The sequence below is a fragment of the Cervus canadensis genome, chromosome 28 (genome assembly GCF_019320065.1).
Source record: "Cervus canadensis isolate Bull #8, Minnesota chromosome 28, ASM1932006v1, whole genome shotgun sequence".
Lineage (NCBI taxonomy): Eukaryota > Metazoa > Chordata > Mammalia > Artiodactyla > Cervidae > Cervus > Cervus canadensis.
The window spans coordinates 25,799,921-25,814,238 of NC_057413.1; the positions used below are offsets into that span (position 1 = coordinate 25,799,921).

The window sequence follows — 14,318 nt, forward strand, 5'->3', positions numbered from 1 at the left end:
GGTTTAAAGATATGGGTGCTTCCTTATAGCTCAGATGGTAAAGAATCTGCCTGTAATGCAGGAGACCTGGGTTCAATTCCTAGGTCAAGAAGATCCCCTGGAGAAGAGAATGGCAACCCACTCCAGTACTCTTGCCTGGAGAATCCTATGGACAAAGGAGCCTGGGGGGCTATAGTCCACGGGGTCGCAAAGAGTCGGACACGACTGCATGACTAGCATTACTACTAGTGACTACTCGAATACAGTCCACAATTAAAGATAGTCTTTTGTTTATATAATTAACATATACATTAATTTAAAAAACATAAAATACAGCAAGAAAAAACATACAAAGTACAAAAAGGAGGCAATAGAATGCTTAAGGAAAAAAATAGTCTTTGAAACTTTACTTTACTGGATAGGGGTATATATTAAGCATGCAGAAGCAAAAATATTAAAAATTGAGACAAAAAATATAGCCAAACTAAAGCACAGAGGGAAAACGGCATCAACTGAACTGACACACATGTGTTTTAGATCCTAGAAGCAGTAGAATGAGCAGGAACAGTAAAGAAATAATTGTCTAAATTTCTCCCAATTTTATAAAACTGGAAAGGCACGCCTGACTCCAAGTTGGATAAACAAAAAGAGTTCCTCACTAAGACACATTTTAAAAAAATCTGGAAACAGAAATAAATATAAGAATGAATTTCTTACAGTTCTTTGTCATTAAATATACAAACTATAAGACTATCAAATCACAACTTGAAAGTCTGAAAATGAAAAAAAAATTAAAATTGGAATTCTACAGTTATTGATCTATCCTTCAAAATTAAGGAGGGAAAATTACTTTTAAAACAAACAAGTGTAGAAGCTCATGTAGCCAAAATAGTGCCACTACAAGATAGAAGTGAGCGTTTATTTAGAATGAATGAAATAAAATGATAATAGAAGAATAAGAATGTATGGAAGGCATGGAGACAGAAATGATCAGAACTTAAACAGGGAGAGGTCCAACATCAAAAATTTTAGATGTGAAAAACAGACATCCAGGAGCAGAGGGAGCCAACAAATGTCTAACTGGCTTATAGATTTTTTAAGAGAAAGGGAATCATAAAGACATCCAGAAACCAATTTTTCAAAGGGCTTCAGGCATAAAGGATATCTGAAAACTTACCAACTTTTATCTGAAGTTCTTCTGAAAAATATAAATGCCAAGATCAATGTAAATTTCATGAGATAGACACAAGATATGAAATTCAAACTTATTGAAATATTTGTATTTAAAATTTATACTATCAGGATGCTGAAGATTACTCACACTCACACACACAGAGAAACACACAGGGAATCAGAACTCACTTTTTATATGGTTTGTTTTCTTTTGTTTGTCCTTTGACTGCTGTTAAATATACAGTCATTTCTCATAATGTGGTAGCTACATGTGTAAAGTTACTTCAAACACTGTATTAGAGAAAACAGAATCACTGCTCCATAATTGCTTAATATAGAATTAGGTTGTTGGGTGCATTTATGCTCAAAGATTTTGTCTACCAGTTACTATGGAATTTTATTGAATTTGAGTTTCTGTTTTAAATCAGCCTTAAAAAAAATGCTGATCTTCACTATATCACATGGCGGGAAAGTACTAAATGACAGTAAAGTAGGTTTAAATCAAATGATCTGATTTTTTAAAAGAGAAATCTGGCATATCGTAAACCTTAAACATGTTGGAATTTCAAAGGCATCTTGATAAAATTCATGAGAAAACCACTATCTGTTCCTTTGATTGAAACAAGAAGACCAATCAAAGAAATAACGATGGGGAAAACTGAATGACAAATGAAGTGGGCAACCTCAGTTGGAAAAATAAATTAACAAGACAAAAATCAAATAAAAAATATGTGTCTGTGTGAGCTGAGGAGGTGATCCTTGCTTAGTGAAGGTAAGGGTACAAGAAACAGATGAAATAATGAAGGTCCCCAGTAGAATATATTATTGGTACTTGCCTTTTTCATGTTTACTGTCCTCTAAAAAGTAGAAGGGAAAGAACAATCCATTCCAAATGAAAGCACTTTGTCAAGAAAAGAGATGGACAAAGTTGAAAACCCTTTTGTAATTGATTCTTTGGTATATATTGACTCAGGTCTTCCCTGGTGGCTTAGTGATAAAGAATCCATCTGCCAAGCAGGAAATCCAGGTTCCATCCCTGGGTTGGATACATGACATGGAGTAGGAAATGGCAATCCATTCCAGTATTCTTGCCTGGGAAATTCCATGGACAGAGGAGTCTGGTGGGCTACACTCCAAAGTGTTGTGAAGAGTTGGACATGATTTAGTGACTAAACAACAGGAAAGGAATAGAAAATAGAAGTTAAATGTAACTGAAGAGGTATCTTTATCAATTGAGCTTATCCTGGAGAAAAATGATAGATCAACAATTTAGAATACACAAACTTGGCACCTATCTTAGAAATAAAATTCTGTTCACAGAAAGGCTCTGTCTACTTGATGGCCATGACTAGAAATATAAGACAGGTAACAATGCCATAAATTGAGCAGCCAATGAAGGTGGGTAATGAATTGGATGGATTGAGTTGGATGAATAAGATACTTACATAAAAACATGTAAAATCATGTCTCTATTTGCATTTAAGAGAGATGATCTTTAAGAGTTGAAGGCAAGAGCATAAGAAATAGATAAGAGAATGACAATGTACACAGTGGAATATGTTAATGGTATGTATTTTCCTGTTCATTCTCCTCTGAAAAGTAGAAGGAAGAAATAAACAATTCATCCCAAATAAAAGCATAATGTTAAGAAAGAAGAAAAGAAAAATTTGGACTTCTTTCATAGTGTACTGTGTGGACCAACTTGATCTATATTTGTGGAACTGGAGCCATAAATTCCCAAAAGACATCTCACCAACCAGAAGCTGGGTTGTCTTACATCCCTCCACCCTTTTCTGCTAAAGGAACTAAATTAGGAAATAAAACCATAATAGGAGATAAGGCCAGGATTCTTAAGAGATGCACAATATCAGTCATTCTTCTTTTGTTGGGCCATCCTGTTTTACACTGAAATGCAGATATACACACATGTGGGCTTTCCAGGTGGCTCAGTGGTAAAGAATCCAACTGCCAGTGCAGGAGATGTGGGATTGGACATGTTTTAGTGACTAAAGAACAACAGAAAACAGGTCCTTAAAAAGATGAGGAAGCATACAGTGAAAGAACCCATCTGTTCAAAAATGTAGCTGTAGTAGAGTCATATGAGACTTATTATATACATTAAAGATATATGTTCCTAAATTCCATTCCCAAAAAAGAATGTAACTGGAATTGTCATGAGAAAGTGGGACAACCATTTTGGAAAACAGTGTTAGGGTACCTTGAAAACATAGTAATAAGCTTCTTGTTATGTTCCAGACTTTATTCTCCAAGGAAAAAGTAGTAAAATAGAATTTCTACAACTAATATTTGTAAATGAATGTTCACAGAAGCTTTGTCAGTACAAGCCAAAAATATGAAGCAATTTAAATATTCATTGGCAGGTGAAAGATAAACAAACTGTCCTATATAACTTCAATGGTATAATACACAACAGTAAAGAATAAAAAATAGATTGTAGGCACATGAAACAATGGGCTTCCCCAGTAGCTCAGCAGTAAAGAATCTGCCTGAAACACAGGAGCCACAGGAGATGTGGGTTTGATCCCTGGGTTGGGACAGGTATGGCAACCCACTCCAGTATTCTTGCCTGAAGAATCCCTTGGACAGAAGAGCCTGGGAGGGTGGGGGAGGGGAGGGGGCTACAGTCCATGGTGTTGCAAAGAATCAGACACAACTGAAGCAATTTAGCATGCACATGAAACAATATGGCATAACCACAAAAGGAGTATTCTGAGTGAAGTAAGCAAGATATAAAATTATACATAGAGTCTGAATCTATCTACATAAAATTCTTGAAAAAATAGATAATCTGTATTTAGAAAGACATTCTTGATTACTTAGGAACAAGATGGAGCAGAAAAAGGCCTGATGGAGTCATACAAATCCCAGGTGGCTCAGTGGTAAAGAATCTGCTTGCAGTTCTATTTCCAGTTTTTAAGGAATCTCCTCACTGTTCTCCAAAGTGGCTGTACTAATTTACATTCCCACCAACATTGTAAGAGGGTTCCTTTTCTTCACACCCTCTCCAGCATTTATCATATGTAGACTTTTTGATGGCAGCCATTCTGACTGGCATGAGATGGTACCTCATTGTGGTTTTGATTTGCATCTCTCATTATCATGAGTGATGTTGAGCATCTTTTCATGTGTTTGTTAGCCATCTGAATGTCTTCTTTGGAGAAATGTTGCTTCAGTTCTTTGGCCCATTTTTTGATTGGGTCATTTATTTTTCTGGAATTGAGCTGCATGAGCTGCTTGTATATTTTTAAGATTAATTTTTTGTCAGTTGCTTTGTTTGCTATTATTTTCTCCCATTCTGAAGAATGTCTTTTCTCCTTGCTTATAGTTTCCTTTGATGTGCAAAAGTTTTTAAGTTTAATTAGGTCCCATTTGTTTATTTTTGCTTTTATTTCCATTACTCTGGGAGGTGGGTCATAGGAGATCCTGCTGTGATTTATGTCAGAGAGTGTTTTGCCTATGTTTTCCTCTAGGAGTTTTATAGTTTCTGGTCTTACATTTAGATCTTTAATCCATTCTGAGTTTATTTTTGTGTATGGTGTTAGGAAGTGTTCTAGTTTTTTTTCTTTTACAAGTGGTTGACCAGTTTTCCCAGCACCACTTGTTAAAGAGACTGTCTTTTCTTCATTGTGTATTCTTGCCTCCTTTGTCAAAGATAAGGTGTCCATAGGTGTGTGGATTTATCTCTGGGCTTTCTATTTTGTTCCATTGATCTGTATTTCTGTCTTTGTGCCAGTACCATACTGTCTTGATGACTGTGGCTTTGTAATATAGTATGAAGTCAGGCAGGTTGATTCCTCCAGTTCCATTCTCTTTCTCAAGATGACCCAGCAATCCCACTGCTGGGCATACACACCGAGGAAACCCGAATTGAGAGAGATATGTGTACCCCAATGTTCATTGCAGCACTGTTTACAATAGCCAGGACATGGAAGCAACTTACATGCCCATTGGCAGACGAATGGATAAGAAAGCTGTGGTCCATGTACACAATGGAATATTACTCAGATATTAAAAAGAATGCATTTGAATTAGTTCTAATGAGGTGGATGAAACTGGAGCCTATTATACAGAGTGAAGTAAGTCAGAAAGAAAAACACCAATACAGTATATTATTGCATATATATGGAGTTTAGAAAGATGGCAACGATGACCCTATATGCGAGACAGCAAGAGACACAGATGTAAAGGACAGACTTTTGGACTCTGTGGGAGAAGGCGAGGGTGGGATGATTTGAGAGAATAGCACTGAAGCATGTATATTATCATATGTGAAACAGATCGCCAGTCCAAGTTCAATACATGAGACAGGGAGCTCAGGGCTGGTGCACTGGGATGACCCTGAGGGATGGAACGGGGAGGGGTGTTCAGGATGGGGGACACATGTACACCCATGGCTCATTCATGTCAATGTATGGCAAAAACCACTACAATATTGTAAAGTAATTAGCCTCCAATTAAAATAAATAAATTAAATTTTAAAAAAAGAATCTGCTTGCAATGCAAAAGCTGTAGGAAACAGGGGTTCAATCCCTGGATTGGGAAGATCCCCTTGAAAATGAAATGGCCACCAACTCAGTATTCTCACAGGGGTAATCCCGTGGACAGAGGAGCCTGGTGGGCTACACTCCGTAAGTCCCAAAAAGTCAAACACCACGGAGTGACTGAGTTCACAGACATGTCATTTCTGCAGATCCTACTTTCCCTTTTTCTGGTAACTTGAATTTTAACACAAGTAAAAGATAGTTTTCGACAAATCTTAGTCTCAGTCTTAGAGACAAAGTAGCATTGTTTTCTGATTCTTCTTCCTCTTTCACTTTTCCTCTCTTCCTCCTCTTCCTCGTCTTCTCATTATTATTCCTTTCTTGTCCTCCTTCTTCCCTGGTTGTTCATCCTTCTCTATGGAGACTACCATTATCTAACAGACTTCTATGTTTTCTTTTTCTTCTTTCTTATTTTCTCTGTCTTTCTCTTCTCTCTCTTTTCTCTGAATTTATGTGTTACTTTTCTTTCACAGACTCTAATGTGGCTTTATTAGAGAGTTTCTCAATAAAAGAGATATTTAGTTTGATATATAACATTTTTTTCAAAGACCATGTCAGTCATTTCTTTTTAACTTTGAAAAATCACTTAAAAGTTACCATACATTCTAGCATACTATAATATTGCTTTAGAAAAAAAAGAAATTGAATGTTTATAGTAAGCTCTCTGTGACTCTCTTCAGAAATAATTTTCAAATTATTTAAAGAAATTGAAAATTTTTATTTTCAAACATTGTGTAAGAAATCTTGTGATTCCTAAGCAACAGCAGACAAATAAGTTGAATCCTATGATAATCCTGATATTCTGCCTTGAGGCACTATCTGGACTTCATTTAAAAAGGAGTGAGATAATGAGAATCTTGTAGTATTCCTCAAGTGAAGTCAATAAGATAGATTTTTGTGAGTAAAGTATGAGTTGGTCTGGAATTCAGTTATACAAATTCTAGCTGGAATTTGTATGACAATATTGTGAGAAGGAAGCTTTTTAAAGAAGTAATTCCAAATATCCTAGAAATTCCAAATAATTCCAAATATGCTTAGATTTTTTCCTTGACTCTATTGCTCAGTTTAAGCAAGGTATGTATGCATGAAATGAAAGAAGTGAGGCAAACAATGGCAAAGGATCTATAATATTAATAGGACTTCTATAGGACTGGAGACATTCAAGTTTATAGCAGTTGGAGTGAAGAGTTATCATTGAATACATGTCTGAATATATGTGCACTGAGAAAACACCAAATAGGTCGAATCTAGTGGAGAAGGAAATGGCAACCCACTCCAGTGTTCTTGCCTGGAGAATCTCAGGGATGGGGTCGCACAGAGTCGGACACGACTGAAGTGACTTAGCAGCAGCAGTGGTAAGACAAAATGGATCGTTTATTAAGGGCTACTCTAATCTTGCTCTGACAAAGGGTAAAACTAATCTTAAAAGAATCAAGCCAGTTCTTGAGTAGCCTAACTCTGTGCTAGACAAATTCAGTACTAAACAGAACAAAACACAGGCTCCAACAGTCAATGAACTAATGTTTAAAATACCCACATCCTACAGAAAATTACTAGGTAGGCGGAGGAGAAAAATACAATCCATAACTAGGAGAGAAATATTCAAAAGAAAAGACTTGAATGGCAGAGATCAGGGAATTAAAACATGGTTTAAAGACTGTATTTTTGTATTACAAATATATTCATTAATTTAAAAAACATAAAAGATTATGAGAAAAAGAATACAAAGTACAAAAAGAAAAAACAAGTAGAACTCTTAAGAATAAAAAATACAGTATTTGAAACTTTAATTTACTTAATATTGCTATATATTAGATGCTGCAGAAGAAAAAATATCAAAAATTGAGATGATAATTATAACCAAGCTAAAGTGCAGAGGAAAAAGGAAAAATAGAATCAACTGAATTTAAACACATGTGTTTTAGATCCTAGAAGCATTGTAATGAGCAGGGAGAGTGAAGAAGAAATAATTGTCTAAATTTTTCCCAATTTTATAAAACTAGAAAGTCACAGCTGGCCCCAAGATGAGTGAATAAAAAGCATTCCCCACAAAGGCACATTTTTTTTAAAATCTGGAAAACAGTAAGAGAAAAAGACATTTTAGCGAAACAAAACATATAAGAATGAATTTCTTACAGTTCTTTGTCATTAAATATACAAACCAGGAGACTATCAAATCACAACTTGAAAGTCTGAAAAGCATAAAGGCAAAAAAGAAAAACTAGAACTTAAAACTAGTGATATGTCCTTCAAAATTAAAGAGGTATAAATTGTTTCTTAAAACAAACAAATGTAGAAGCTTATGTCACCAGAATAGTACCACTACAAGGCAGAGGAAGCCAGTGTTTATAAAGAATGAATGATATAAAATGAAAATGGAAGAATAGGAATGTATGCAAGATAGGGAGACAGAAATGAGCAGAATTTAAATAGGGAGAAGTCCAACATCAAAATATTTAGATGAGAAAACCAGATATCCAGGAGCAGAGGGGGCTAATAAACGGCTTACAGATTTTTTTAAAGGAAGGGAATCATAAAGACATCCATAAACCAGTTGTATGAAAGGGCTTCAGGAGTAAAGAATATCAAGAACTTACCAACTTTTTTCTGAAGAGCCTCTGAAAAACATAAATGCAAAGACCAATGTCAATTTCATGAGATAGACACAGGATATGAATTCAAACTTGCTGAGATATTCATATTTAAAATTTACACTGTCAGGATGCAGACTACTCACATTCACCCACACAGAGAAACAAACAGGGAATCAGAACTCACTTATTATTTGGTTTGCTTTCTTTTATCTGGTCTTTGACTGCTGATAAATATACAGTCATTTCTCATAATGTGGTGCTACATTGTGTAAAGTCACCTCAAACACTATATTAGAGAAATAGAATCACTTCTCTATAGATGTCTATACAGAGTAAGGTTTCTGGGTGCTTCTATGCTCAAAGATTTTGTCCACCAGTTACTACGGAATTTTATTGAATTTGAGTTTCTGTTTTAACACAGCCTAAAGAAAGTTGATCTTCATTACATCACATGAAGAAAAAGGAGGGAAAGTACTAAACGGCCATAAAGGAGGTTTAAATACAATGACCTGGAGTCATTTCTTGGAGAATGGCTTTTCTTGGAGAAATCTGACATGTCATAAATCTTAAATATGTTTAAATTTCAAAGATGTCTTGATAGAATTTATGAGAAAAAAAACTACCTGTTCTCTTGATTGCAACAAGAAGACCAACCAAAGAAGTAATGATTGAGAAAGCTGAATGGCAAACGAAGTGGCAAAGTTCATTTGGAAAGATAAGCTAACAAGACAAAAATCAAATAAAAATGTGTTTGTGGAAAAAAAAAAAAAATGTGTTTGTGTGTTAGTTCAGGAAGATGATCCTTGCTTGTTGAAGGCATAGGTACAGGAAACAGAAGAAATAATAAAAAGGTCCCCAGTGAAATACATTATTGATACTTGCCTTTGCCTTGTTTACTCTTCTCTAAAAAGAATAAAGGAAGAAACAGTCCATTCCAAATGAATGCATTTTGTCAGGAGGAGAGGTCTGACTCTTTGTGAGTCCATGGACTATACAGTCCATGGAATTCTCCAGGTCAGAATACTGGAGTGGGTAGCCTTTCCCTTCTCTAGGGATCTTCCCATCAGACCCAGGTCTCCTGCATTGCAGGTGGATTCTTTACCAGCTGAGCCACCAGGGAAGCCCATACTGTAGGAGACCCAGGTTTAATCCCTGGTTTGGAAAGATGCTCTGGAGAATGAAATGGCAACCCACTGCAATATTCGTGCCTGGGAAATCCCATGGACAGAAAAGTCTGGTGGGCTACAGTCCAAATGGTTGCAAGGAGTATAACACAACTTAGCGACGAAACAGCAACAAAGGAATAGAAAGGTGATGTTACATGTCAGTGAAGAGGGATCTACATCAACTGAGACTATCTTGGAGAAAACTGGTAAGTCAGAAGTTTAAATATCCAAACTTGACATGTATCTTAGTAATGAAATTCTGTTAGTGGAAAGGCTTTCTCTCCTTGAAGGCAATGACTAGAAATACAAGAGAGGCAATAATGTTGTAAATTGAATAGCAGATGAAGATGGATAGCTTAAGTTGGAAGAATGAGGTACTATATAAAATCATGTAAAAGTATGTCTCTGTTTGCATCTAAGGGAGATGATCTTTAAGAGTTGAAGGCAAGAGCATAAGAAATAGATGAGAGAATGACAATGTACACAGTGGAATACATTATTGGTACTTGTCTTTTTCTTGGTTACCTTCCTCTGAGAAGTAAAAGGAAGAAATAAGCAACTGATTCCATATAAAAGCATAATGTTAAAAAAGGAGAACCAAAATTGTGACTCCTTTCATAGTGTACTGCATGGTGCAACTTGATGTACATTTGTGAAAACTGGAGCCATAAATTTCCAAAGGACATCTCACCAATCAAAGGCTGGGTTGTCTCTTACATTCCTCCACCCCTTTCTGCTAAAGAAACTAAAAATGCAAGAAAGTGAAAGTCATTCAGTTGCATCCGACTCTTTGTGACCCCATGGAATAGTCCATGGAATTCTCCAGGCCAGAATACTGGAGTGGGTAGCCATTCCCTTCTTCAGGGGATCTTCCCAACCCAGTCATGCAACCCAGGTCTCCAGCATTGTGGGCGGATTCTTTGCCAGCTTAGCCACCAGGGAAGCCCAATTAGGAAATAAAACCCTAAGAGGAGATAGGGTAGAAATTCTTTGGGGATGCAAAATATCAATCATTTTACTTTGTTTGGGCCATCCTTTTTTACAATGAAATTCAGATATATACACATGTTGGGGACAGATCGGCTTTCCAGACAGGTCACTGGTGAAGAATCTGCCTGCCCTTGCAGGAGACATTGGTTCAATCACTGGGTTGGGAAGATATCCTGGAGAAGGACATGACAACCCACTCCAGTATCATGCAGGGATAATTCCATGGACAGAAGAGCCTGGATGGCTATAGTCCATGGGGTTGGAAAGAGTCAGACATAACTGAGTGACTGAACTGAACTGAAAACAAACCTTTAAAGATTCAAGCCAATTCTTGAGTAGAGAAATTCAGTACTCAACAAAACAAAACACAGGCTCCAGAAGTCAATGAATTAGGTTTAAAATATCTAACATCCTACAGAAAATTACTAGCTAGATGGAGGAGAAAAATACAAACCATAGTTAGGAGAGAATAACACAAAAGGAAAAGACCTGGAATAACAGATGAGGGAATTAAATAATGGTTTAAATACCATAATTTTGTCTGTATTATTAATATATTCACTAATTTAAAAAACACAAAACATTATGAGAGAAGCACAAAGTATAAAAAGAAAACAAGTAGAATGCTTTAGAATAAAAAATACAATATTAGAAACTTTATTCAATATTGCACATATTAGACATCGCAGAAGTAAACAACTAAAAATTAAAACAGAAGTAAAATATAACCAAACTAAAGCACAGAGGTAAATAGCATCAACTGAACTGACACACAAGGGTTTCAGATCCTAGAAGGATGGTAATGAGCATGGAGCGTGAAGTAAAAATAATTGTCTAAATGTCCCCAAATTTTATAAAACTAGAAAGTCACAGCTGGCTCTAAGCTGGGTAAACAAAAAGAGCTCCTCATCAAGGCACATTTTTTAAAATCTGGAAAACAGTCTGAGAAAAACACATTTTACCATAAAATAAATAAGAATGGATTTCTTATAGTTCTTTGTCATTAAATATGCAAACCAGAAGACTATCAAACCACAACTTGAAAGTCTGAAAAGGAAAAAGGGGAAAAAAAAGAAAAGCTAGAATTCTAAATTTAGTGATATATCCTTCAAAATTAAGGAGATGTAAATTATTTTTAAAAACAAACAAATGTAGAGCCTTGTTTCACCAAAATAGTGCCACCACAAGATAGAAGGAGCCCGGTCTATATAGAACAAACAATATAAAATGGAAATAGAAGAATAGGAATGTATGGAAGGTAGGAAGATGGAAATGAGTAGAACTTAAATAGGGAGAAGTCCAATATAAGAAGTTTTGATGTGAAGTACAGATATCCAGGAGCAGAGGGGGGCCAATAAATGCCTTATAGATCTTTTAAAAGGAAGGGAATCATACAGACATCCAGAAACCAGTTGTATTAAAGGGCTTCAGGAGTAAAGTTTATCAGAGAACTTACCAACTTTTTTCTGAGGATCTTCTGAAAGATATAAATGCAGAGATCAATGTCAATTTCATAAGACAGGCCCTGAAAGATATAAATGCAGAGATCAATGTCAATTTCATAAGACAGGCCCAAGATATGAAATTGAAATTTAAGGAAATATTTGTATTTAAAATTTACACTATCAGGATGCAGAAGACTATTCACATTCACTCACACAAAGAAACACGCAGGAACTCAGAACTCACTTATTATTTGGTTTGTTTTATTTTATTTGGTCCTAGACTGCTATTAAATACAGTCATTTCTCATATTGTCATAGCTACATTGTGTAAGGTCACCTCAAACATTGTATTAGAGAAAACAGAATCACTGCTCTATAAATGCCTAATAATAATTAGGTTTCTGGGTACTTCTATGCTCAAAGATTTTGTCCACCAGTTACTATGGAATTTTATTGAATCTGAGTTTCTGTTTTAACCCATCCTGAACAAAGCTGATATTCACTACATCATGTGGGGCAAAGGGAGGGAAAGCACTAAGTTACAGTTAAGGAAGCTTAAATCAATTGAACAAAAATTTTCTTGGAGTAATCTTACATGTTATAAACCTTGAATATGTTGACATTTCAAAGACACCTTGATAAAATTTATGAAAAAAAAAATGGCTGTTCTCTTGATTGTGACAAGAAGACCAATCAAAAAAGTAATGATTGGGAAAACTAAATGGCAAATGAAATGAGCAAACTCAGTTAGAAAGATAAGCTAACAAGACAAAAATCAGATAAAAATATGTGTTTATGTGATTTGAGGAAGATGATCCTTGCTTATTGAAGGCAAGGGTACAAGAAACAGATGAAATAATAACAAGGTCCCCAGTGGAATACATTTTTGGTACTTGCCTTTTTGGTATTCACTGTTCTCTAAAAAGTAAAAGAAAGGAAGAATCAGTTCTTTCCAAATGAATGCATTTTGTCAGGAACAGAGAAGGACAAAATTCAAAACCCTTTTATAATTTACTTCTTGGTGTATATTGACTCAGGGCTTCCCTCGTGGGGGAAAAAAAAGAAAATGCCTGCCAAGCAGGAGACCCAGGTTTGATCCCTGAGTCAGGAAGATTCCCTGGAAAAGAAAATGGCAACCAACTCCAGTTCTTGCCTGGGAAATCTCAAGGACAGAGAAGCCTGTTGGTCTACAGTCCATGTGGTCCCAAAAGAGCCAAACACAACTTATTGACTAAAGAACAACAACATATTGACTCATATTTGTGAGAATTGGTTCATTAAAGTTCTAAAGGACATTTCAACACTCCAAAGTGTTTTAGGTTTTGTTTGTTTTCTTTGCATTACCCCACATGTTGGTGAAAGAAGAGTTAAGATAGGTGAAGAAAAATAAGAAAAGAAACAACAGGACTTCCACTGCATTAAATGATGTCCATCATTCATCTTTCATTGAGTCCTTTCAGGCTAAAATGCACACACACATGACGCAGGTATGACACAAAAAGTGATGAGGAGGTGCACAGAAAAGGTACCCATCTGTCTAAAACTGTACGTGTAGCAGTAGTTATATAAAACCTCTAATGTACATTGCAAAAATATATTATTAAATTATATTCCCTATGAAAACAAGAATATAATTTTAAAATGTCATTAGAAAAGGAGAATGTTAAAATTTATGATGATATTCGGTTTCCTTTTGGAAATATCTCAAGACAATAGTTACATGTGTTCCTCATATAAAATTTTCAGGAAATCTAGAGCCATATTATATTTAAACTTCCATTAAGACATAGCCCATCTACAAATATTTAAAAGGAATAAAATTTGCCAATTTGATAACTGTGTCAATAAAATACAAAAGAATAAATTATAAGTATTATGATTGTTTATCTTCTCTAAGGTTGGGAAAATTATTAATATATTTAACAATGAAAAGATACTAGAAGTATTTCATAGCCATATGTGTGTATATATACATATATATATATATATATATACAGCCAGTAAAAATTAGCATAAGGGAAAATATACCATCTAGTATTATTTGTAATTTTTGTTTGTAACTCCATTTTATAATAGTTACACAAGATTATAATAGTTACACAAGGCAAATGTTCAAAATAATTATAAATCCATGTTAATGAGTACACAATATAGAAAGATATCATTTTTGACATCAATTACAAAAGAGAGGAGATAAAGTTGCATAAAAGTAGAGTATTTTTGACCCAATTGAAGTTAAGTTGCTGTCAATTCAAAATATATTGTTCAAACTTTTGGATATTAGATGCTACTCCATGGTCTGCACAAATAAAACATCCATGGAATATATAGAAAAGGAAGTGATTAAGTAATCTCAATGTGTCACAATAAAAGGACAACTAATTCAGAGGAAAGTAGTGATGAAAGACA

General features: G+C 35.1%; 1 protein-coding gene across 5 annotated transcripts in view; it reads right to left on the bottom strand.

Moving 5' to 3' along the window:
- The window catches only part of LOC122429918 (butyrophilin-like protein 1), a 28,956-nt gene that overhangs the window by 11,303 nt on the left and 3,335 nt on the right, over positions 1–14,318 (bottom strand). For 3 of the 5 annotated variants that reach the window (XM_043450618.1, XM_043450620.1, XM_043450617.1), the window contains exons 2-4: positions 12,807–12,827; positions 11,921–11,941; positions 8,312–8,332 (exon numbers count right to left, since the gene is read on the bottom strand). In XM_043450618.1, coding sequence (XP_043306553.1) covers positions 8,312–8,332; positions 11,921–11,941; positions 12,807–12,827 — 63 coding nt within the window. The remainder of the gene's footprint in view (positions 1–8,311; positions 8,333–11,920; positions 11,942–12,806; positions 12,828–14,318) is intronic. The other 2 variants (XM_043450621.1, XM_043450619.1) reach the window with 1 other exon arrangement.